The sequence below is a fragment of the Rhipicephalus microplus genome, chromosome 6 (assembly GCF_043290135.1).
Source record: "Rhipicephalus microplus isolate Deutch F79 chromosome 6, USDA_Rmic, whole genome shotgun sequence".
Classification (NCBI taxonomy): domain Eukaryota; kingdom Metazoa; phylum Arthropoda; class Arachnida; order Ixodida; family Ixodidae; genus Rhipicephalus; species Rhipicephalus microplus.
Window position 1 is genome coordinate 199,884,394 of NC_134705.1, and position 25,560 is coordinate 199,909,953.

The 25,560-nt window shown below is 46.3% G+C and overlaps 1 protein-coding gene across 2 annotated transcripts; it reads right to left on the reverse strand.

Moving 5' to 3' along the window:
* Positions 1 to 1,708: 1,708 nt before the first annotated feature.
* Positions 1,709 to 24,129, reverse strand: LOC142765815 (uncharacterized). Of its 2 annotated transcripts, none has more exons than XM_075867563.1 (3): positions 24,006 to 24,123; positions 10,719 to 10,856; positions 1,709 to 2,460 (listed from the first exon to the last, which is right to left on the reverse strand). In XM_075867563.1, the coding sequence occupies exons 1-3, from the start codon at positions 24,053 to 24,055 to the stop codon at positions 2,244 to 2,246; spliced, it is 405 nt and encodes a 134-aa protein (XP_075723678.1). In that variant the 5' UTR covers positions 24,056 to 24,123; the 3' UTR covers positions 1,709 to 2,243. The 2 variants fall into 2 exon arrangements, 1 of the variants encoding a protein (XP_075723678.1); XR_012884410.1 differs by lacking the exon at positions 1,709 to 2,460 and adding an exon at positions 20,643 to 20,783 and having other exon boundaries at positions 10,166 to 10,856; positions 24,006 to 24,129.
* Positions 24,130 to 25,560: the final 1,431 nt, after the last annotated feature.

Consider the following 25,560-nt stretch of genomic DNA (forward strand, 5'->3'; position numbering starts at 1 on the left):
AGGGGTGATAAGAGCCTAAACTTTTTTCGCCAGTTCTGACCGTCCACTGCGAGGAAGCCAACCATTCAGGCAAACTTTAGCTCGGGAAATGCGAAACTGGGCACATCATTCCAAGCTGTGACGTCCGAAAAAACTTGAGCCTTATCAGGGGTGATAAGAGCCTAAACTTTTTTCGCCAGTTTCGACCATCCACTGCGGCAAACTTTAACTCGGGAAATACGCGAACTGGGCACATTGTTCCAAGCTGTGACGTCAGACAAAACTTGAGCCTTATCAGGGGTGATAAGAGCCTAAACTTTTTTCGCTAGTTTTGACCGTCCACTGCGGGGAAGCCAAGCTTTCACGCAAACTTTAGGTCGGGAAATACGCAAACTGGGCACATCGTTCTAAGCTGTGACGTCAGACAAAACTTGAGCCTTATCAGGGGTGATAAGAGCCTAAACTTTTTTCGCCAGTTTTGACCGTCCACTGCGGGGAAGCCAACCTTTAAGGCAAGCTTTAGGTCGGGAAATACGCAAACTGGGCACATCGTTCTAAGCTGTGACGTCAGACAAAACTTGAGCCTTATCAGGGGTGATAAGAGCCTAAACTTTTTTCGCTAGTTTTGACCGTCCACTGCGGGGAAGCCAACCTTTCAGGCAAGCTTTAGGTCGGGAAATACGCAAACTGGGCACATCGTTCTAAGCTGTGACGTCAGAAAAAATTGAGCCTTATCAGGGGTGATAAGAGCCTAAACTTTTTTCGCTAGTTTTGACCGTCTACTGCGGGGAAGCCAACCTTTCAGGCAAGCTTTAGCTCGGGAAATACACAAACTGGGCACATCGTTCCAAGCTGTGACGTCAGACAAAACTTGAGCCTTATCAGGGGTGATAAGAGCCTAAACTTTTTTCGCTAGTTTTGACCGTCCACTGCGGGGAAGCCAACCTTTCACGCAAACTTTAGGTCGGGAAATACGCAAACTGGGCACATCGTTCTAAGCTGTGACGTCAGACAAAACTTGAGCCTTATCAGGGGTGATAAGAGCCTAAACTTTTTTCGCTAGTTTTGACCGTCTACTGCGGGGAAGCCAACCTTTCAGGCAAGCTTTAGCTCGGGAAATACACAAACTGGGCACATCGTTCCAAGCTGTGACGTCAGACAAAACTTGAGCCTTATCAGGGGTGATAAGGGCCTAAACTTTTTTCGCTAGTTTCGACCATCTACTGTGGGGAAGCCAACTTTTCAGGCAACCTTTAGCTCGGGAAATACGCAAACTGGGCACATCGTTCTAAGCTGTGACGTCAGACAAAAATTGAGCCTTATCAGGGGTGATAAGAGCCTAAACTTTTTTCGCTAGTTTTGACCGTCTACTGCGGGGAAGCCAACCTTTCAGGCAAGCTTTAGCTCGGGAAATACACAAACTGGGCACATCGTTCCAAGCTGTGACGTCAGACAAAACTTGAGCCTTATCAGGGGTGATAAGGACCTAAACTTTTTTCGCTAGTTTCGACCATCTACTGTGGGGAAGCCAACTTTTCAGGCAACCTTTAGCTCGGGAAATACGCAAACTGGGCACATCGTTCCGAACTGTGACGTTAGGCAAAACTTGATCCTTATCAGGGGTGATAAAAGCCTAAACTTTTTTCGCTAGTTTAGACCATCCACTGTGAGGAAGCCAACCTTTCCGGCCAGCTTTAGCTCGGGAAATACGCAAACTGGGCACATCGCAAACAGGGCACAATATTTTTTTATTTTTTTTATTTGAGCATACTGCAGACTCAATCGACCCTTGTAGGAGTGGTTACAGAAAACATAAAAAAAGCATTGCAAAAAAGTCACAAGCATGGACAGAAATGAATGGCGCGCACTACTGCAACAATTGATTCCACAGTATATGTAATTGTACAATTCACAGCACTATCAGGTAACATGTTCCACTGACTGATTGCCGACGGGAAGAGTGAATATTTGTGAATGTTAATGTGGCTTGAGGGTTGTCCGATTGTTTTACTGTGGTTATAGTTCTCGATGAGTGCGGAAAAGAATGACGCAATCAACTTAATGCAATAGTTCACCGATGTGAAGTGCTTCGCAGCATTTCATGGGCAGTAGGCCAGGGTGGATCTAGTAATCACTGGTTTTTCTCGCGGAGGCAATGCGAGATGCAGTCCTTCACCCATTCTTCATCCGCTCGTGGTCATATGGTGGAGTGGCGAAGATCAGCAACACCATGTCCTCACGTATTGAAGACAGAAGGACAGGAACTAGCGATGGGTTGTCTTGCAGGATGCATTCCCCAGAAGAGAAGCACGAGGCAGGAACCAAAACATGCATTCTTGTGGGCTAAGGAATGCCATGGCCACAGGAACGGGGTATCTGGACGATTGTCTTGCCCACCCAAAAGACGCACTGCAGGTCAGACGCGAAAGGCAATGCAGGTTTGGACGAAGCATCCGCCGGATGATATATAAGGTCAAAAAGCTGCAAGGACACAAAGATGTCATGTTGCGTACAGCAAAGCGAGTTCACGGCAGCTCAAGATATTTGTTTCAATGCTGAATTTAAACTTAGCCCAGGGATGAAAAAAAAACGCCAGGCCTACGCGGGACACGCAGCACAGTCACAGCAAACGCTAAAATAGCGGCCTTCCAGAGCCTTTTCTAAACACTTTTTGGGTAACTGCTACAATCATACTGCTGCGTACCCACTACGTCATACATAAACATAATTTTTATGCATCCGCTACACACTTGTTAGGAATTCTGAGCAATTTTTTGAGCAGTGGCCGACGACGAAGAAGAAATATGTCTAAAGAGGGTATATGCGCCACAGTTAATAGGTAATCAAGGACAAGTTTTCTAATAAGTTGGACCATTGGACGACCTAGCCACTTGTTACTTTATTCACATTGTGTGATGCTTGGCTCTTCCTTTGATGTTCTAAAACTCTCTATTACTCATATTAACGCGATTACTTTCCCGACATCAAGCCTCCCTAATGCCAGTTCAGAAACGAGTTCCAAGCACTTCAGTATCGTACTTAGTATCGTACTTTACGTAGAAGGATTGGTATCCTACTTTTCAAAAAGTAGTGGTACGTTGTTTTCTATTTGTTATATTCTAATGTATCAGCCAGGTATCACTTTTAGTCCGTTCAAGATTGTTATATCAGTTATGGTTCGCATATTGTGGTTTGATGAAGGTAGTACAGTGACAGTAATGTTGCTAGAGGCAATTATTTACAAGAGGTTTAACGTGGGGTGTTTCGGCAGGAGTTAAGATATATCTTACACTTTTCTCACTGTCAGCAAATCAACATTCAATGTAAATTGAGCGGGAAGACTTTCGTGCACGAGTATACTCTGAACATATGTGGAAGTTCATTAAGCAAGGGAGCGGGGGGGGGGGGGGGGGCTATAAGCACTACAATCTTTTTATTGCTACATAGACTTGCTTTTGAGGCATATTTTGTACGTGTACGTGTTTTGCGTGAAATGAAGCGGTGTATTGTGGAATGTGTTAGGTATCCAGTGGTCGTAACTGGACCATGCAAGTTCGGCAGTACTAGGAAACTAAATGTGGAAGGATAATGCGAACACTTTCCACCCTTGCCAGCCTATAATGAGCTCACTGCCAAGATGGTGCCCCTAACAAAGCTCGCGGATCTCTGGTGGTGCGGCTTCTTCAGTGGTTCCCAGCTCTGCAGTCCATGAACCAGTTTTCGCCGCTCCTTTGCAAAGCTGCATCGACATGTCTCGTAGTTACCACGCAGAAATAATTTTAAGATTCTAGCGTCAGCAACAGGACGTGCATGCTGGCCTCGGAGCTCTTTATTTGAACGAGTTTCAAATGTACGTACACCTAAATTCACAGCGGAACATGCGTCTGCATCGTACTCCCAGATCAATGCAGCCATCGTGGCCACCTAGTGCTTGCAGGACCATTGTATACAAGTGGAGTGGAACGCTGGTTTCAGTCTCTGTTATTTTTTCTCGTTTTCATTGGTGCTTGTGGAAGACGCCGCTCTTTGCCTGCGGAAATGGACGTAGAATCACCAGGGCCTCCACCTATACCTTCCACTTCGTCTGTGGCCACTCTAAGAAAGAGCTCCGACCACCCAAGTGACGTCGACAGTGAGGACACGCTGATATACTCTACGGCCAGTGATGAGAGCTATGATGAAAGTGACTTTGTGCCCGTGGCAAGACGCAAGGTGAATAGGAGGCTGCTTAAGACATCTCCTTCCCAAAGTAAGGCCACCCCGAATATTCAAGAGCCACCGGTTCACACTATTTTGTTTGTCCCGCTGAATGCCGCTGACAGAATGAACCGACTTAATCGCCAAGTCATGTCTATGTCACTTGAGGCACTCGTTCCGGGACAAATAACAGACGTGAGAATCAATGGCCGCAAGAACGTTCTGGCGATAGACGTTACGCAACGTACTTCTCTCGACGTAGTGACCAAGGTGAATGTGCTGGGGAGTATCAACGTACGTTCTTTCATACCAGATGGCAAGTACTCTATGGCAGGCGTTATCTACCACGTCGACAGTTCTATCAGCGATATTGATTTTCCAATTCTAATCAAACCAGTGACGGAAGCTACTATAATTTTGCAAGCCCGCCGTCTCGGGAACTCACGATGTGTGAAACTAGTTTTCAAGGGGGACAGTCTCCCAACTCAAGTAAGAGTTGGTCATTTTCGACACACAGTACGGCCGTTCGTGCCGAAACCTCTTCAGTGTCAGAAGCGCTGTAAAATAGGACACGTGAGTTTTGTTTGCACAAGTTCTGCTGTGTACTCCCGATGCTCGGAGTCGCACAACACAGGAGCCTGCCAAGCAGAACATCGCAAATGCGGCAATTGCCAAGGTCCTCACGAGGCGTCATCAAAGCAGTACCCAAATGTGAAGAAGGAGATACAAGTGCTGAGGCAGATGGCCAGAGATGGTTCCACCCACAGGGAGGCTGCTGCCAAAGTGCGACGTCGGCGTTCGCGCCATAAGAAAACTCCTAGGACATCCTCTACCAAGGCCAGGGATACCCCATATCACGCACTCACCACCACAAGCATCAACAAGGGCCAACAACAAGCATCCTCAGAAAGACGCAAGAAACATTGACCCTGACGCTGCCGTCAGTGACACCGCCAGTAGATCCGCAGCATCGCCCGCTGAAAGCTACTTCAGAGCGAGTAAGTCATGACAGTCAAAATAATGAAATAATAGACGTGATTAAGACCCTCATGAAGACAATTCAAGTACTCCTGAATAATATTCAGACTCCGGCTGCCCACAGCGCTCTTCAAATATTGGACGCTTTGAATCCGGTGCTATCAAATCTAGAGAAGCACCATGGCTCTTTCTCTGCACCCCTTCCGAAAACAAGTGAAAGAAGCATAAATTTTCCAATGGAATGCCCGAGGTCTTAAACCCCGCATTTCGGATTTTTGACCATATGTTTTCAAGAATCAGTTTACAATTATCGTAATTTGTGAACCACGTCTTCACAATGCTATACGACTTTCTAAATACGAGGCTTTAAAATCTGCAACCCGTAACGAAAACAGTAAGGTGATTGTTTGCATCAGGTGCGAACTCACATATATTGAGCATCCAGTAACACCGGACGACAGCAACCAATACGTGTGCCTGACAGTTAAGCGTAAGAACGCGAACTTGACGCTAGTGGCAGTATATATTTCGCCATCAGGCCGCTTCGACCCGGCAAGATTAAGAGCCATCATATCAGCGACAGCTGGGCCATGGATTATTACCGGTGATTTTAACGGTCATCACCCGCTGTGGGGAAGCCAGAAGATGGACCGTCGGGGAAGAAATGTGTCCTCCTTTGCATCTGACCACCAACTATATTGTTTAAATGACGGCACACCCACGTTTTTACGGGGTCTGACATATAGTAGCTGTCTGGACCTAAATTTTGTGTCAAGTAGCCTAAGTACCAAGGTGCAGTGGTTTGAGGACAATGAAACGCATGGCAGTGACCACATCCCCACCTATATATTAAGATCAAGGGGTTACGTGACAAGATCAACAACATTGTCTATGGAAGACCGTCCACGTCGAAAGCCGGTCAAAGCAGCGGGGTATATATTGTTATGTTCCAAGTACCACTCCAGGCGAGTCAGCACCATTCTCTCCATCACCTTTCAACAGCAGAAAAGCTTAAAGAGATTATCAGCGGTACTTTTCTTAGATATTAAGGCTGCATATGACAATGTACTACATGAAACCATCCTGGACGCCTTGGACAGCATTGGACTGAGAGGCCGCGTTTACCAATGAATCTACAGCTATTTGAAGGACAGAACCTTCTTCATTCAGACAGAAGATAGTGCAACAAGGCACCATCATACTTTTCACGGCGTACCTCAAGGTGGGGTTCTAAGCCCCATACTTTTCAACCTTGCGCTCATCGGCCTCGTTGACGTCCTGCCACACTCCGTACATCTGTCGATACACGCGGACGACATCTGCATCTGGGCATCAGGGGTCACGCGTCTACACGTACGAGCCAGGCTTCAGACAGCGGCTACACTGACGTCAAACTACCTTCAATGACGAGGACTGGAGCTGTCATCTGAGAAATTCTCACTGGTTGCGTTTAAGCGCAAGACAATGACGCCATACCACATCAGAATTAATGGACACACGATCAGCTATCAGAAGACCCACCGTTTCCTGGGAGTAATAATAGATCGTGACTTGTCTTGGAGCCCTCATGTCGCTTACATGAAGGAGAAACTGACCATGATCACCCACGTCCTAAGGTTTCTTGTGGGAAAATCATGGGGTGCATCGGTACGAGCCATACTTCAACTGTATGCTGCACTTTTTCTTGGCTTCATGCGCTACAGCCTACCTGTGCTTGGCAAGGCCCGCATAACAAATGTACGCGTCCTCTAGTCATTGAAAGCTCAAGCACTGAGAATATGCCTCGGGCTACCGAGATGCGCATCCTCAGCGGCGACTGTCACAATCGCTCATGAACACCCTATCACAACCTACATTCGTGTCGATGCTTTAAGAACGCACATAAGACATGCCACCAGGATTCAATCGCATCACCTCGCCTCCCTTCCAACTTCCAGGCCACGCTCTGCGTTCTGCTCTATTATTGCCCCACATCGCATGGTGATTCCCACGAACTTCACGCACGCAGCAAGACCGTCGTTACCATTGTGGTGTCTACATTCACTGGAAGCTTTGATAACCATCCCCGGAATGCAAAAGAAGAAAAATTTGTCAAATTTGGCCCTAAAACAAACAACAATTCTGTTTCTGCATGAGAAACACAGTGGACGCATTCACATTTACACGGATGGGTTGGTCACTTCAACAAGTTCAACAGGCGCAGTGGTAATTTCGGAGAAATCCATCACGATAAAGTTCAGGACCTTGCATCTGACATCATCCACGGCGGCAGAACTCGCCGCCATTCGTGCCGCTCTGGAGTTCCTAGTTGAAGAACCGCAGCAGACATGGTCAATCTTCTCCGACTACAAAGCAGCCATCCAGGGCATTACCTCGCCATATTGTCATGGACCAATCGAACAGCTATAGTTGCTGAAATACGACTGCTTCATCACCGGGCTATAGTGAAACTTGACATAGCGTATCAATGGATACCAGGCCACTGCAGCATTGATGGAAACGATCGTGCAGATGAAGCAGCCCGATCTGTTCATGATGATGCCCCTTGTGCAGCTATACCATTATCAAGAACGGACGCCGCTGCAAGGATTCAATCACTTGCACGAGAACTGACACTCGCTCAGTGGAATTCACCGGCATTCACCAACGTCCGCCTTCATAATTTGGACCGACACCTACAGCTCCGTCTTCCATCAGGAATAACCAGAGCTGAGGAGACACTTTTGTGCCGTCTGTGGATTGGGGTGGCCTTTACGAATGCTTATTCGTTTCAAATCGGAATGGCCAGCAGCCCGACACGTGACAACTGTGGCCGCGCAGAGACTTTCTCCCATCTTCTCTGCGAGTGTCCTCGCTTCAGCGTGCCAAGAAAAGAACTGTCGAAAGCTTTAGATAGACTAGACAATCGGCAATTAGCGGAAGAAAGGGTATTAGGACACTGGCCGAGACCGTCCTCTGCACGCAAGGCATTGAGAGCGTTGTTGCGCTTTCTGCGGGTAAGTGGTCTTAGAGACAGACTGTAAGCAGCGTCGTGGATCGTCTGGTGACCTTCTCTCTCCCTTTTTTTACAACGTTTCTTTTCTCTCATCTTTTATCCCTCTTACCCCCTTCCCCAGTACAGGGTAGCCAGCCGGTCTGAGAACTGGCTAACCTCCCTGTCCTTCCTCTTTCATTCCTCCTCCTCCTTGTATACAAGTGCCACGAAGAACGAGCATGTTTCAAGACAGCTGTTTGTTAACCAAGTCAAAGGTTGTGTGAAGTTAATTTTAAAAGCTGTTTCCCGTTATCTGAAAGGGCCACCACAGTCGCGAAACAATTCGTGGCGTTTATCAAAAAACAAGAATAGGGTATATTGTAATGACCGGCTATATACACCAACCAGCAACCACCATTTTACTATGGCTCGTGTAGTGGCATGCGCTACATGGAGAAAAACCGTCACGTTATAGCAATGTTTCAGCAGCCGCGAATCGCTTAGTTGCAACGCCAATGAGAAGAATGCTAAAATATTTTGATACCATGCGCCGTCGACTATTTAAGAGAACCGTTAAGCGGAATTCACAGTAATGCAGGTGTTTGCAAAAGAACCAGCTTTTTGCGTTATCGCTAACGAGTGCATCGGTGTTGCACTGTTGTCCGACTCCGAGTCAGTACACTTGTGTTTATAAAATTTCGCGGTTATCAAGTAGGTGCCTGACCAAATGCACTAATTTCGCCAGCTTTTTTGTGAACACACAAACATTAACCCACATAGCATAGACATTGATAGAAAATTCGGTGTCATGGCGTCTTCAATAAAGGTGTGCAGTGCAAACTGAGGAAAAACGAGAGAAAGGGAAGATTAGATAGGATGCTGGTGTCGAGCTCAGTTTTTTTTTTTTTCCTGCTCAGTCGACACCGTGAACTTTGTTAAGTCATGCGCCAGTCCGCATAACGTTCCGCTCTGTTAAAGCATATTCCCATAGTCTTTCACTGTATTGCTCGAGGTACGAGACACTCGTGCGAGGCAGTGTTGAGAGGACGCCAACCAAGAAGACCTGACGTCAGCAGGGAAACGCTGACAGCTCTTCTGCAAGTGCAAACGAAAAATTTAGTAAGTTATGCAGTCGACATACAAGTACGTTGGTAGTATACTGATTATGAACGATGTACTACACTAGGGTACTCTTGAACGTGTTGAGAATGGCCTATTCGACAATGACTTTTTTTTAAGTTGTCACTCCCACCACACGCTCATCTTTACTGTGCAAAATTACAAAATCGTGAGAGGGAAAGAAAGACAGCACAAAAAAAAACACATCAGAAATGTAGGGAGGTTAACAAGACTAAGTCCAATTTGCTACACTACACGGCGTAGCAAAACTGCTCCACTCACACTGGACGGATCCTTAAAATTTTTGCGGCATTGAATTCGTGAAGCAATAAGTTTTTTTAGTGAATTCGTTCCATTGTTACTTGAAAAAGTGTTTCAGGGCCCCTTCAACGCATTTTGTTTCACACGTATCACGACGAAAACGAGCCCATTCGGCGATAATAGCGCACGCTGGTACAATCTACAGTGTGCGTGTTTGTGTATGTAACAAAACCTAATAAGTATGCACTTAGTGGTTGAAGGGCGCACTAGGGACAAGATTACGTAGTCGCGTTCAAGTTTTAAAGGCGAAGCTTAATGGTCCCCCAGTTTTTTTTTTTCAGGTATATAGCACCAGTTGGAACGAAGACCAAGCTAGCCGAAAAATCAACTTATTAAATCATCATATATGGGTACTTTCTTCCAATAGTGCTCCAGAGACTGTGACCTACGTGAGAAAAACAAAGTGAGAGTTGACATGGCACGCACACTGCAAAGACAATGAAATGACTGGCAAAACCTACCGTAAGCAGCTGTGAAGTTGATCATAGTTATCTCTCATAGTTATTACAAGAGCCAATGGGAAGCATGATACTAAAAGCGAGGAATACTCGATGAAGGTCTCGTTGTAGTGGCAAGAGGACAAAGAAGACCACTACATTTATTTAAATTCTTTTAATCTTTTAAATCCGAAAAACAAACGTAGCAGCCATGAAATACACCGTTAGTGGTGGGCTTTGGAAATTCTGACCTGCGGTCCTTTAACCTTCACTGAAATTTATTGGATCATTAGATCTTAAATCAAACAAGATTTAACATTACAAATTAAAGCGAACAAAAAACATCACACTAGCACACAAGTGAACAATAAAGTGAAATAAACATAGAAACCATATCCGAGTCGTTGATTGAGGCACGGCCATGATGTGCCAACTGAGCTCGATGCCAACGCCGAAATGTTACAGGCTGACAAGGTAAGTCCGGGTGCCACACTGCCTCCACTGACATCACATTTCACAAAAGAAGAGAAAGTGGCACGGAATGGTGGACGGTGGCTGGGAGTGCAACAGCCTCTCGGATGCGTCTTACCTCCACTATGGAAACCTCTAACAGGTATACCTGTCTGCCCAGTGTTCGCCAAACCCGAAGCTATTGCACGTACTTCCGTCGTCGGAGGAAACCACCCGACCCTCACGAGCCTCAGCGGGTTCACCTGCCATTTCGTTTGACACCGATGTTGAAGCTCGCAGAAACGACGATCCTTTGGTGGGCCCCGACAAGTTGCCGAAACTCCTTGAACATGGGCTGCTCGTCTGCAGTTAGAAGTTCCGGTAGTGGCAAAAGTTTAGAGCTGCAACATTATAAAAGACGGTGGTTAGTGATGTTTTAAAAATGAAATACATATTTGCAAAGCACGCTTTAGCGGGAGCTTTCTACCCTGCAAAAAAACAAAACATATAGGGTAGAAATATCTTTACTAACTGCGTTAGTCGATACCCGCAATTGCTAGATACTAACAAGTTAACCGTGAAAGAGAGGGTGTGCAAACGCTGACTGAGACTGAGCACAAACGCGGTTAATTCTGCCTTGCCCTCTTCTGGGTTCGTGATCGCAGGCCCATCGTTTTTTTTTTTTTTTAGTATGAATTCTTGCTACCTTGCAAAAGCTATTTTGATGCTGGCTAGTACAACAGAACGCTTTAAATCTTAATCATGCTGTAAGTAAAATTTGGTGTTCACACTGAGCAGCCAGATAATGTTTGGTCTCGCGGGCGCGCTCTACGGTTAGCCGTCAGATGGCGCCACGGCCAACGTACACAATGAAGCAGTGCTGGCACATCGAAATTCCTCTGCCCGTCCAACGTTATCGTTCCTAGTGGCAGGACTAACACTCAAAGCACAAAGTAAATTTGCCATTTGAGAGCTTCACCAGGTTTAAGGATTTCTTAACACAGAAGTTTCATGTGTAGGCTGTGAACGTCGTGAACACGGATCAATCGGGGAGTGCTCAAAGCTGAGTTACGCTCGCATGCACTAGTATTTTTGTCTGTTCACAGCATTCCTCGATGCACAGGCAAACAATTAAAAACAACGTTAGCCAGCGTGCTAGTCCTCCATCAAAATACCTCCCTGTGGTGAAAAATGCAAGGAACTACCACGTTCTTAAATGCAGGTGCATGTTCAACAGCCCCAGATGGTCAAACTTATTCAGGAGCTCTCGACTATGGCGTCCCTCGTAATCAAATCGTGGTTTTGGCGCGTAAACCGCCAGTAGTAATTATGACCCCTCTATCAATAGAGCGTGGTTGCTGCACCACAAACGCAGCTCATGCGTATCACTGCTTTCAATTACACAGAAAACCGTTGAACCATAGTTGCACTTGTTCCATCTGAACGCGATATAAATAAATATTTGAAACGCACGATTATTCCATATGAGTTGCACAAGAGCAACGCAGTTGTACCGCGAAATATATAAACATTTGAACCACGCAAGTATTTTATAAACAGCACACTAAAGCAATGCGGTTGTTCGTGGCTAAATGTTACTATGATAATTCACATATTTATGCCAAGAATCACTTTCAGATGGCACGTTGAAGAGAGGCACGTGATCCGCACAAGTCCGATAGCCAGAACGGGAGTTCGGTACAAAACACGTTCTACCCATTGCAGGAACATCTCAGTAGTTTCATGTCACTTTCAGCGATAGAATAATATTTAACAGGCGCAAACGAAAAAGAAACCTGGCACCTGGCCGATATGGGCGGGAAAGCAGATGACAGTGTGGTGCTTCAGGGCACTCGGGTCCGCTCTGCGCAGGATACTCTAATTCGCCGTGAAATCCGCGACCTTATCACGATCGCTCCCATTCCACGAAATGTACACCCCGCCCTATCGGAAAAAAACGAATGGTGGGCATGGTGGAAACCACCACCCACCATTATAGTGGATTAATGTAGTGGGTGAATGGTGGGAAACACCCACCATGGCGCATGGTGGGTATGGTGGGTGCTGCAGTGCCGGCAACACTTGAGCGCAAAATGACGTCAGAATCACCGTGACGAGCTGCCACAAAAAATAAAAAAGAATTCTATAAAAACGGTATAAAAAAACACCCGTCCCGTAAAAAAAAAAAAAACAAGGCGCCACGGAGGATCGAACGTGCAACCTGCGGATTCCCATTCGAATACGCTAACCACTGCTTTTTTTTTTCTTTATTTCCAGTGAACTTCACAAACGGCTTACTAAGATATATTACAATTCACTACATACAATACAAAAAAAACTTAAAACATAACTATAACACATCGCATCCTAGAATTCCTTCATGGTTAGTAGGGCTTCTACCCTTTCTACCCACAAAGGTACACATTCGTCTGTTCTTACTACCTCAAGTAATCTTGAGATGCTTTCCTTAAAATACTCTCTTGCTGGTCTTCTGTCTGGGTCACAATGAAATCCAGCCATTCTAGAGCGCCATATACTGTGCAAAGCAGTCATCATGATAAAATCGAAAGGTAATCCATCCTCGTTCTCTATTGCCAAATACCTGATACCATGAGGGTCTAACGGAAACTCTTTTTTGATTGTCCTTTGTAATACGTCCCAAAAATAAACTCCTTCCCAACAGTGCAGAAAAACATGGTCGATAGTTTCCGGTTTCTTACAGATCAGACAGTGAGATCCCCAAGGCATATAAAACCCACGCTCCTCTAGGAAGGTTCTTACAGGAAGTGTTCCAGTGTGTAATTTGAAAAAGAACGTTTTCGCACTTGGAGCTGCTGGCATTTTTTTTTTACTCGTTTAAGTACGTTCTGACCCTTGCGTGCTGTATATAGCGCTCTGTACAGTGGGACGGGGAGCATCGTGTCACATAAATCTTTGTACAGTTTTTTCTTTCCAACAGACCACAGGTAGTCAGTTGAAAACCGAACACACAAAAACCGCACGCTGGCCACAACTTCCTTCATGTATCCTTGCACAGCCCCTGTGGTAACATGAGTGCTCACAACAAACTCGGGCAACAGTCTACTTAGTCTTGTTTGACACACTGTTAGTAGGAAAGGATCTCTTGTCTCGCGAAAAAAGAAAAACCTATTTACTAACTGCTTGATAAACAGATGTCCTAGCCCAAGGCCTCCACACTTCACCCGTCTAAACAAATTCGTGCGACTGCACCTTTCCCAGTTAGAACCCCACACAAATACTGCAAACACCCGATGTAATTTTTGCACATTGACCCGGGAACAGTACAGCACTTGCATCACATACCACAGCTTTGACACAAAAAACCAGTTGCATGCAGTAGCCCTTGCAAACATGGACAGATAGGTTGCATTCCACCTATTCGCTTTCTCTTTAATTTCTTTCGTTTGCTGTGTCCAATATTCATCAGTACTTTTGTATGACTCAAGCGGTACTCCGAGATATTTAACTGGCGTTCTTGTCCATTTAATTGCTGCAAACAATTCTGGTGTTGAAGGCCAATATCCATGCCAGAAGCCGAGGCATTTACCCCAGTTTATGTGGCTTCCTGTAACTTCGGCGAAAGATTTAGAAACTCTGATTGATTCTTCAATACCTACATAGGAAGTGCTACAAATAGCAACATCATCAGCGTATGCGAGTAGCTTGACCTCTGTAGATTGTACTCTAAACCCATTAATGATGTCATTCTGCAATATCGACCTACATAAAGTTTCAATATAGATGCAAAACAAAAGTGGACTAACAGGGCAACCTTGACGCACTGAGCGCTCAATTCTAATGGGGGGGCCCAATGTCTTGTTAATAATTAGTCTCGTACTACCATTCCGGTATGCCATGGCTACTCCGTCAATAATTATCTTACCAACATTAATGTGCTCCAATACTGCAAACAAAAGAGCGTGGGCAACGCAATCAAACGCTTTCTCCAGATCCAGCTGAAGTATGGCCACACGAGCTTGACTGGTATCAACACATTCCAGCACGGATCGCATTTTATGAACATTTGTAGCTATTGACCGCCCTTTGATTCCACACGTTTGGTGTGGACCAACGATATCTTTTATAACTGACTGAAGTCTAGCTGCCAAAATTTTCATTAATATTTTGTAGTCTACATTTGTCAGTGCGATTGGCCTGTACGCTGTGACGTGCCTGAGCTTTTCAACCTCGTCTGTTTTCGGAATCAGAACGGTACGCGATTCACCAAAGGATGGTGGTAATTTCTTTTCCTGATATGCCTCATTAAATACGCCCGCAAGTATTGAAGACAATTCACTTTTAAAACATTTGTACCACTTGGCACAAAGACCATCTGGTCCTGGGGATTTCCCGGGATTTAACTTATCAATCGCCCGTTCAACTTCAGATGCAGATATAGATAATTCCAAAGCGTTTTTCACTTCCTCATTCACTTGCGGCATGCGTCCTAAATATTCGTCTTTAAATCTTTCTAGGTTTACCTGTCTACACGCAAAAAGGGTTTCAAAATGACTTGAAAATACGGATAAAATGCTATCCGTATCGGTTACTTCGTGACCGTCCTTCTCTATTTTTTCGATATGATTCCGTCGAGCGTTCGTTTTCTCCACGCCTAACGCTCTTTTGGTCGGCGTCTCTCCAGCCGCTAATGCCTCAGCCCTAGCACGGACGAGAGCACCGCGGTAGCGTTCCTCGTCAAACAGAGCAAGTTTCTGCTTAATATTGCGTATGTCAATTTTATACTCTCCCGGTTGTTTGCACTCCAAGTCTATTAGTCTTTCCAAAGTCTTTCGGAGTTCTTTTTCTTTCTTTTTCCTTTCGTAACTCAATGCGCAAGACCGATCAATAGCTTTTATTTTTATTCGCTGCTTGAACTGTTCCCATTGTTCTGCAAGTTTAACTTCATCATCCATTTTTATTTCATTGATACAGTTCATAACCTGATCTAAGAAATACTCGTCAGTGATCAAAGTGGAATTCATCTTCCACAGCTCCCATGAGAAAGTTCCACCTTTTGTTTTCTCTCCCATATCACATTTAACTAAACAATGATCACTGAAGTGTATTGGGTAGACAGCATATGTCTTACAGTGGGCTATTAATTCAAGCGACACGTAAATGCGATCAAGACGCGCATGGCTATTCCCCTGAAAATGTGTGAAACGCACATCCCGCGTTCCCTCCATACAGCTGCCCACGTCTTCTAACTCGAATTCAGTAACTACGTCCGCTAGCGTCCTACTACTTTTATCGTAAATGGCGCGTCCGTTCGCTCGATCTCGCCCATTGAGGACGCAGTTAAAATCACCCAGTAATACATATTTCCTTTCCAAAGTGAAGTGCTGCTTTAGGCTGGAAAAAAACATTGCTCGCTCCTCGCAAATGGTTGGTGCATAAATACACACTATACGCCACTGACATTCATTGAATACTAAATCACAGGATACCAATCTACCAGACGGGCAAGAAAAGGTATCTTGCACTACCAGACCCGGTAACTTCTTAATGAACAAAACGCAGCCTGCAGACGTGCCTATTGCTTGACTTACAACTGCGTGGTAACGCGCCGTAAACCTCAGCACCATGCCCCGGGTCTCCTCCTCACCGTCTACTTTTGTTTCTTGTACAGCTAGTACATCCAGATCATGATCCACAAGTAGCCTGTAGACTTGGCTCTGTTTCCGCTTGGCGGCGAGACCTCGAACATTTAACGTTGCCACTCTAAGTTTCGGTGCAACAGCCATGTCTACACAGTGAAGAAGTTAGCCCGGGGCATGGTGCTTACCTTCGGCGTCTAGCATAGAGCTAGACATCTTCGGAGCCTCCAGGTGGACCCGTGCCACTGGAGGACAAAGGTGGCCAGTGATTGTCCGATATCGGGTTGGGACGCAGCCTTGTGCTGCTGCGTCTGAACGAAGTCGCCTTCGCAGGTGGCCCCTCTTCCTGCTTTTCGCTGGACGCCTCACGCCGTCCTGCAGACTGCTCGCGGGGTCTTTTGCTTGGCGCCCCACCACTGATACTCTCGCACGACACTGAGTGTTCGGTTAATTCCACCGGCTCAGGCTCCTTCGACGAGGTGCTTGTGAAGCCTTCTTCGGTTTGGCCGGCTGGCTCTTGAGTAACCACCTCCCCAGACGCTATGTCTGCTTTGGCTGTTGGTTTATCACCACCAGTCGGTGTAACTGTACCTGTTGAAGGTTCAGGGTTCACCGCGTCGCCTGCGCCTTTCGCCGCGTCTTCAGCCTCGGTCACGTCCATCACCAATTCTGCTGTGTCGTCACCTTCGGCTGATCCGATAGCCGATGCGTACGTGCGCATGCACGCATCTTCGCTGTGGCCGAACCGCCGACAACGCGAGCATCGGGGTACCTTACACTCTCTTCTAACATGGCCGGTACCTTGGCAGCGCAGACACTGCATTGGCCGACCAGGTGCAACCACAAGTGCCAGTTCACCAGCCACCCTGATTTGATGGGGGAGATCTTCAACCTTCACGCCACTCTTGAGCTTAAGAAGCACAGTCCGTGTGGTTGAACCCTTGTCGCTGACACCCTGAACACGTCAATGCTCCCTTGTGACTTGTACGACCTTCCCATAAGCCGCCAACGCCGTTCGCACGTCTTCATCGTTGACGCCGTACAGCAGCCAATGAAGACGCAGCCGCAGCTGCTGATCCTGGGGGTCTACGATGATGCAGCGTCGGCCCTTGACTTTCAACTCCTTCACATCCAGCAAGCGTTTCGTAGCGTCCGCGTTGTTCATGGTGACCGCCCAGACATGATTTATCTGGTAGGCCCCCAGTGCCAACACCTCCGGCAGCAGTCCTGTAGGTCCGAGCGCGTCTCGGAAATCTTCGACTCGATACGGTCTGCCGCGCACATCACCGTGTAAAAACACGGTGTTTTGCGCGACGCGTCCCTTGGGCAGTGGTGGCAAAATAATCTCATATCCTGCGTCTTGGTCTTCGGTCATCCTGTTACCGCGGCTAGTATGTGCCGCAAACGCCGCTCCTACGGAGCACATGATTCCTGCGTCCGACGCGCGTGAGTGCCGACGAAAGAATGATACGCTAACCACTGCGCCACACCAACATGACGGTGGTTGCGTGTTAAATACTTAGTTGGCGTACAAACTTAAGGTTCAACTTAAGTTATGTTTGTCGTCTACACAACATAGACAAGATCTACACCTGCTACTAAAAATTGCACATTTATTAAACACAAGCAACTGCGCCCTGTAACGATTGCCACTATGTTATTGGCACTAGTGCTATTTTTTTTTTTACAATTCACAACTTAAAGGAAAAAAAAACAAGTGGACTGGGGAGCAGCAACAGTTTACCGGCGGGGTCTGCCAAGTTTAATATCCGTTTCGCGCTCGTTCTAATCGGCGACATCTGCTCACGCTTTATGACGCTTCTAGGCTCATTTCATAGATACGCCCGCCTAATTTATTTGAGTGAGTATTGGGATGCTTTTCGCGCAATGTAGAGGGCGGTCGCGCCAGCGCAATGCTGTTGCTCTTTCGCTAAAGCAACAACTACATAACGGCTTGGCCAAAACGAATGCAGTGTACCGGAAACATTACGCTATCATAATGGTTCACCAAGCACACGAATTGCCACGTCTGAGTTCTCGTACAAAAGCTAGAGAAGTGCCGGCGAGTGCGACCGGCGGCTGTCGGTGAGAAGACACTAAATTACGTTCTCTGGGAGTGCTTTAATCGCGTCGCATCGATGTTTGTTGCTTCTTGAGCGAACAGCATACACAATGAAAAATGCTTCATTTAGGTTAATTGATGCCATATGGCTGCGCTGTATTGTCATACTTAACCGTCGTAATCGTGTATTCTGAAACCCGGAAGCACGGATAACACAATTGTACGGGCTCGGTCAGTAGGCCTAACCTTTGGTGGAAATGATGATGGTAGAACATGTAGTGTACAGATCCCAGCTTGGTACACTATATAATTTGCCCGCCATTATAAGCCCACCCATCATCTGCTTACTGCTTCCCAGCATTATCGCGATGGTGGGCAGAGCTTCTCAGCTTGGTACACCATGTGGCCCACCATAACAAGCAGCACCCATCATCTGCTTAGTGCTTCCCAGCATTATCGCAATGGTGGGAAGAGTTTCTCAGCTTGGTACACCATGTAGCCCACCATAATAAGCACCACCCACCATATGCTTAGGGCTTCCCAGCATTATCGCAATGGTGGGCAGAGTGTCCCATTATTGCCCACTATCTAGCCTCTGCTTTCCACCATCATTTCCACTTTACCCATCATCTGTACACCATACCACACAGTATGTCCCGGCATAACCACCATATTTTCCACTACGTCCCACCATAGCCATCATAATTTCCACCATGCCCACTATTATTTCCACCATGCCCCCTATTATTTCCACCATGCCCACTATTATTTCCACTACGCCCACCATGTTTTCCAGTATCCACCATGGCAATTTTTCCAATAGGGCGAATACAACAGAGGCACGCGCCGTACGCGGGTGACCGCCATTCTCAAGAAACATGGAAGCGGACAACGTCTGGTTCGTGGACGCCGCTGCTTATCACAACAACCGAGCCTTCACCGCGGTCGCGGTATCAGCCACGCAGCAGATTCTTAACTCGGCCACAATCTTCACCCGAAACCCCAAAGTAGCGGATCAAGCAGCTATAGCTAGAGTGTACTAGAGAGAGATAAAGATACAAGGAAAGGCAGGGGGGGGTAACCAGACGCACATGCGGTTTGCTACCCTTCACTGGGGAAGGGGTGAAGGGGAGAAAAGAGGTTGCAGATAGATAGGAAGGTACACACAATCACGAGCACATTCGGGGGAGCACACACAGTCTACGGGCGGTCGCTCAGGTTTGTTGTCTTTACGTAAAGTAGGAGTGCTTTAGTCGCTTTCTGCGCAATTGAGGCAGATGCCCAAGGTCCCAGAATCTTCTGCACACAGAATGGTCTAGAGTCAAGTGAATTCAAAACCATCCGAAGTTGGCATCGCTGCGTGTCGTAGCAAGCGCAGCTGCACAGGACGTGTTCAATGGTCTCTTCAGCTCCACAGTAGTCGCAAGTAGAGGTGTCTGTCATACCAGTGCGAAAGGAGTACACCTTCGTGAATGCAACACCCAACTAAAGGCGGCGGCATAACAGTGTCGCATCGGAGCGGGAAAGTTGTGATGGTAGCTGTATCTTGAGCGAAGGATCCAGTTCATATAAGTGACACCTTTGGAAGCTGGTAGACGACCAAAACGCGCGTGTAAGATCTCGAGCCAGCAAATAAAGTTGTCTTGCTGCATCAGTCCTTGATAGAGGAATCGGGACCACACGGGTTCCTTCATGGACTGAGCGGGCTGCATCATCGGCTAATAGATTTCCGGTAATAGCGATATGTCGAGGCAGCCATTGATATATAATATCATGCCCTCATGCTAGAGCTTCATGATGACAATGTCTTATTTCATTTACCAATTGTTCATGATTCCTCCTACACATGGCAAACTGCAATCTCTGAAGTGCTGCCTTCGAATCACAGAATATGACCCATTTTCCTGGACTCTCTTGAACGAGATATTGTAAAGCAGCTCTTATAGCAGCAAGCTCTGATGAGAAGTGTACTATAGCTATAGGTATCCCGAGAGCAAACGGGAACTCATCTACACCGACTCCAGACCAGCTATCAAAGCCTTCGAACGTGGAGTCATCTCCAACTAGGCGTTACCCGAGTGCGGACTCGAGTGCCCTGAAGCACCAAACTGTCATCTGGTCCCCCGCCCATCTCGGTCAGATGCTGGGTGCCCCATCCGACCTCAACGAGATCGCCCATGATGCAGCGCGCGCACTTACCGACCACGCCGCCACAGCGCAACCAAATCTCGCTGAGTTAGAGACCAATCGGAATGCACCCATTACGTACAACGACATAACAGAGCACTTTTACCTTGAACGCCGCGTTTTTCCACCCCCACATCCGAAACTTGACAGACCGCAGGCGCTAACCTTACGCCTATTACAGACACACACGTACCCAAACTTTGTCAAGCTTCACGCTTATATATCCTGATGCATACCCCAGCGACACATGCCCATCGTGCGGGCACACGGCGACACTCGCACACATGCTCTGGGAGTGTAGAAACACTTTCCGACCCTACCTCAAACAATTGGGAGGGGTCTCTCAGGAGCTCATTACTCGCCAACCAGCATTGGGTCGTCCAGCTGGCCCACGAAGCGGCCACCTGGTACTCCCTGTCAGTCCTTACGTGGGAGACACCCGCTACGCGCGTCCTGCAGGACTGAAATAAAGTTTTTTCATTCCATTTCATTCAAAACAGCGTGGTCACACGTGCCAACAAAAGGATCTGCAGCATGCACGCTTATGCCGAGCGTGCCACTGAGACAGCTGAACCCGCTCGTCGTAGCGCCATCTAAGAAGACACCGCTGAAGCTGCTAGATAACTGATAACGGCCCGAACATTATCCGGAGGCACTGGGATTGCGTTTTTTTTTCACGTTGCGAGGAGAGCATCCGCACCTGTATATTTCTACACCGTTATCTTAATGGACACAGTAAAAACGTCGCCAATGAAACGCATTCAGCTAGAGCCATTAATTCCTACCAACTCAATCTTTTAGTAAAGCTTACTGGCAGTAATTATTGTGAATGTTTACTTTCCACCAATTATAAACATTCGGGAATGAATTGCAAACGGAACAGTAAGTGGCACTAAGTTTGCATCAAGAGTACTATTTAGTCAGCATTACAATTTAGTTAGCAATTCATTTCCTAATGTTAATAACCATACTACTTTGTCGGTATAATTACCAACAGTAGCCAACCATTTACCTAAAGATACTTGAATGTTCATTTGATTTTTTCGTGCAGTTTCCATAGCCATATACCAAGTCTGTTCTCACAAAACTGTAGGCTGAGCCTGTTGGTTGGGATTCATGCTTAACGTGCTTACGGCGCGACACTAGACAAGGACAAAATGAAAGAGAAGTGAACAACACTGTGCTGAAGGCACCCTGTTTGTTTTTTTCCTTTTGTCCTTGCCTCGTGTTACGCCGTAAGCAAGTTACAAAGATCAAATTTGTTCTATCACAAGAGCCATATTTGAAAATAAAGCAGTAATGAATAAAACTAATTAAACGTGAGCTAAATATGAGACTGTTAATATAAACGTTTGCTGCAGTATCTAGTAGCTCGTTATGGTTGCTAATGAGTGTACTGCAATGAACTAAAGGCATGTTTCCAGCAGTATTCAGTATTGCAGTTGACTTGGTCAAGATGGAGAAAAGAATCTAAAACAAGTCTGGGAAATGAAACTAAAAAACAACCGCACATAGCGGTATCGGCATGTTGAAGCGTGACGTTTTAAATACTAATTATGCAAAGTGTAAGTTCAAAAACTGTCGGTTCGGTAGGTGCCATCCTTAAATTTTGACGTTGTAGGCCAATTCGCTATAACCTCAGAGTCAGACAATCATTTAATGGTTAAGTTACCAACTTTTATTATTACTTTTTGAAGAGAAAAAAAATACCCTGAAGTACGGAAAATGTTAAACAGACATGTGCTTGTGCGCAACTACTCGAGCACTTCCATGCGAAAACCAAGAGGTGCATTGCAGATTGTTCATTGTTTCACTGTACATGGCTTCACAGTGGTTTCAGAATAATCTTGTTTTTTCAACAACCTTGTTTATTCAAAAGAAACACTACGCTGTGCCCACTCACTGAAATGTGCGTAACATGGCTGCGGCAACGGCAGTGCATGTGCTAGTACTATCTTGTCAACACGACGAGTAAGACGCCAAGTCACTCCGGTAGTGTACCACTTTAAGCACGCCTACACCGTTCGACATGCCCGTATTAAGCATTCAGAAAACGATGACTGATTCAAGACACAGGGTGAAATTTTATGATTAATCAAACTTTGTTTTTTTTTTGCTTGTTTAGAACGATCATGGCCTTCCTTAACGGTATTTAGTGTCCCACACATTTTCGCATGTTTTGACTGAGCCAAAAGGATCAGGTTTTCGAGAACTAACGAGCAGTAAAACCCCCTTCACTGAGACCGTACACAACCTGGGCTTTCTGCCTGAAGTAAACATTTGAAAAATGCAAAAGTTTCTCCGAGCTTAGAAGGTCTATAAAAAGTATTCTGGAAACACCGAAAGACGCATAGTGAATTTTTTAACATGCATGGTATTTACTGAGTTCACTTGTCTTTGTGCGAGACACACGTCAACGGGGTTCTGTGCATTTATTTTGAGTTTAGTTGCGCCTTCGTTTTTGATGTGGCAGCAAAAGACATTCGGAGTGTTCACTAACCAGACAGTGTTTAGAAAGGGCAGCGCGCGTTTCAAATCGACATGCTAACAGAAAAGAGACTGGAAGCAATCGTGCTTGCACTTCAAGCAAGCTCTGTCCTCATGCCACGTCGTTGCAAAGACAAATTGTTACCTGCACTGACAACTTTCTTAACGCCGTTTGGTATATTGCCAAGGCGCAGCACTGTGATATGGTAGACGAGATGAACTGCCGTCGATAGTATTTGGTCAATAGATTCAAAAGATACCACAAAACAAGCCAGGAAATCAAGAAAACAAGAAAAGAAGTGAAAAGATTTTTCGTGTGACCACTATGGCACGTTACTATAAATTAAATAGTTCGGCACATCTACATTCGGGGAAAAAAACGAAATAAACTTCTTTTTCTTCTAACTCAATATCTCGAAAACTTTGGTTACATTTGCCCCATTATCCAAGCCACTTCAAATGGCAGAAGATAGATTTTTAACCACAATAAACTAGACATCAGGAGCTACTGAACTAGCATGAAGTACGTATCCGCAATAGTTATTTTTGGCAATTATGCTTGAACAAAGAGAAAAACTACCTGGTGTGCTAAAAAGTTTGGAGAAATGTAAGAAGTTTGACTACAATCGTAATTCTATAGTTCCGTTGCAAAAAGGATACACTGAGGAACAAAATGAAACAAACCAGAACACCGTATACATACAGTAGTTCCTGAGAAAATGGGTCATAAAGAAACCTGAAGATACATGGGTGGTATACTGTGTGCCCTTGAAGTATATTCGAAGGCGTGGCGACGGCAACGGAAAGAGGGAGAGTATACTTACACGGGGCTCTTCAAAGGAAGTCGGGCCCTGTGCATGTGTCCATCTCTGTCCACTTCAAATATGCTGAACTAACACGCTCAGTCTGCCATCCTTACGCTTAAGAAGCAAGGCGGGCCTTATTGTACAGGTGCTCTAAATGTAAAACAGCACGCAAGCTGTGGCCAAGTCATGTGCAAAAGTGAATGGCAGCGCACTCAGTCAGAGAAATGGTTACTTTTAAACGGAAATGATGGCACTTTACCTTCGAACACACTTCATCCCCTTTTCTCTGATGGAGCGCGCTGGCCATTCACTTTTGTGTACCTTGGCTGGCGTGCTCCGCTTTACTTTTTCGAACTGTTTCACTCGTATAAATAGGAGTCATGTGCTTACTCGATGCAATGCTGGTTTACTCGATGCAATGCCGGTGGCACGTCCGCCATAAAGACACCGTCGGCGATGCTGCGGAAGATACGCCGGAGTGGCGCGGGGACTGTTAGTGCGTAGGTCAGCGCTCCTGGAATGAAAGCAAGATTTGTTAGGCGATGAAGGAGCGCACGAGGAAAAAAAAAACGCAGTCTCACGAGTAACACCAGAGCGCGAAGCCACAGCTGGTCCATGCGCCAAGTCAAAGTTACAAAAGAAAAGAGGGCAAGAGTTACCGCGACAACAGGATTGAAAAAAAAAAAGGCCCCGTATCTGCATGTATTCTGCAAATGCCGTCGAAAGACGATAGTCTTGCGTGTGGAGAGAGTGAACAAAACATTTATTTGATGTTCTGCACAAGAAAATCGGTGAATGGTATTCTGGAAGCACTTCGTTAGAGTGCCTCGAGCGTGCAGCGGAGGCGAACGAACGCATCAAGCCACGTCACACGTGAGACATGAGCGCCATCTAATGGTTTTCTTGGAAAAGGCAGCGCGTGGCTCTGAGACGGGCGTGCGCGCCTGTCTCAGAGGTGATAAGGCGTAGAACGCAAGGTGACGGGTAGGTACCACCACCGTCTCGTCTTAGCAAAGCGTCGGAAACACTCGTCTTTTCGTGCAAGCGTTACATGGTCAGTGGAGCGTGATAAGCGCTACGGCCCTTAAAATTACTAATGTATGCTTTTTCTAGTAAAAGACGCACATGAAGAATATATCCGCGTTGTTATGGTGCCCCAGACATGCGCAATATTTGCTTTCTAATTGACACATATATGAACGCTGAATCTTGAGCAACATTGGTGGGCGCTGCGGATGTGGTCGACCGTTTCAAATACCTGGTGCCGTTAAAAGTGGACAAATAGACAAATGTACAGACATACAGATAGACCAAAATTTTTGCGTCGAAGGTCTCCAAGAAAGACTATCGTCTTTAAGAAAAGGACAGCGAGGGCACTTGTAATTGCCCACACCCCTCTCGAAGCTGGTCTCCGACGCGACGCGTTGTGCAGACTTTTCCGACATTGTCAGTGTCCTGAAGTGCGGCAACAAACCGGTGAGGTATCGGGATGCCATATCGCGGCCCGCGAAAACCACACTACGCACGAGGAAAGACAGGCACGAAATGGCGGTAGCTACACGGGCATTCCGAGTCGGGTGCTCCTCCCGTGAACACACTGCCCTGACAAAGCTACCTACCTCTAACCTTGAGTTAAGCCTGAAATCTGCATATGTTTGCCTCTGTCACGGGAAGTACCGACCCAAAGTGGAGGCATGGTTCAAGGAATTCGCTCGGTAGTTACACGCAACCTAGCTTAAACTTCGGTTGAACTGTGACGCTGCGGGTAAAGTTCGGTGAACACCTTCCCCCTTCTATCCGGCCTATGATATGGCGTTTACTCTCTTAGATGCCGATGACGAAGCTTGCAGTGGTCCTCGATAAAGTACAGGCGACGGGGCTCCTTGTATTTGCTTTTCTAAAAGCCTGCAGCTAGGGCGCTCTGGTTCACTCACATGAAGAAAAG

Coding starts and splice junctions, on each gene's coding strand:
- LOC142765815 (XM_075867563.1), bottom strand. CDS start 24,055: ATGGCGGACGTGCCACCGGCATTGCATCGAGTAAACCAGCATTGCATC. Junction 10,857..24,005: donor GTAAACCAGCATTGCATCGA/GTAAGCACATGA, acceptor ATAATGTTGCAG/CTCTAAACTTTTGCCACTAC. Junction 2,461..10,718: donor GGTGTCAAACGAAATGGCAG/GTGAACCCGCTG, acceptor GTGTCCTTGCAG/CTTTTTGACCTTATATATCA.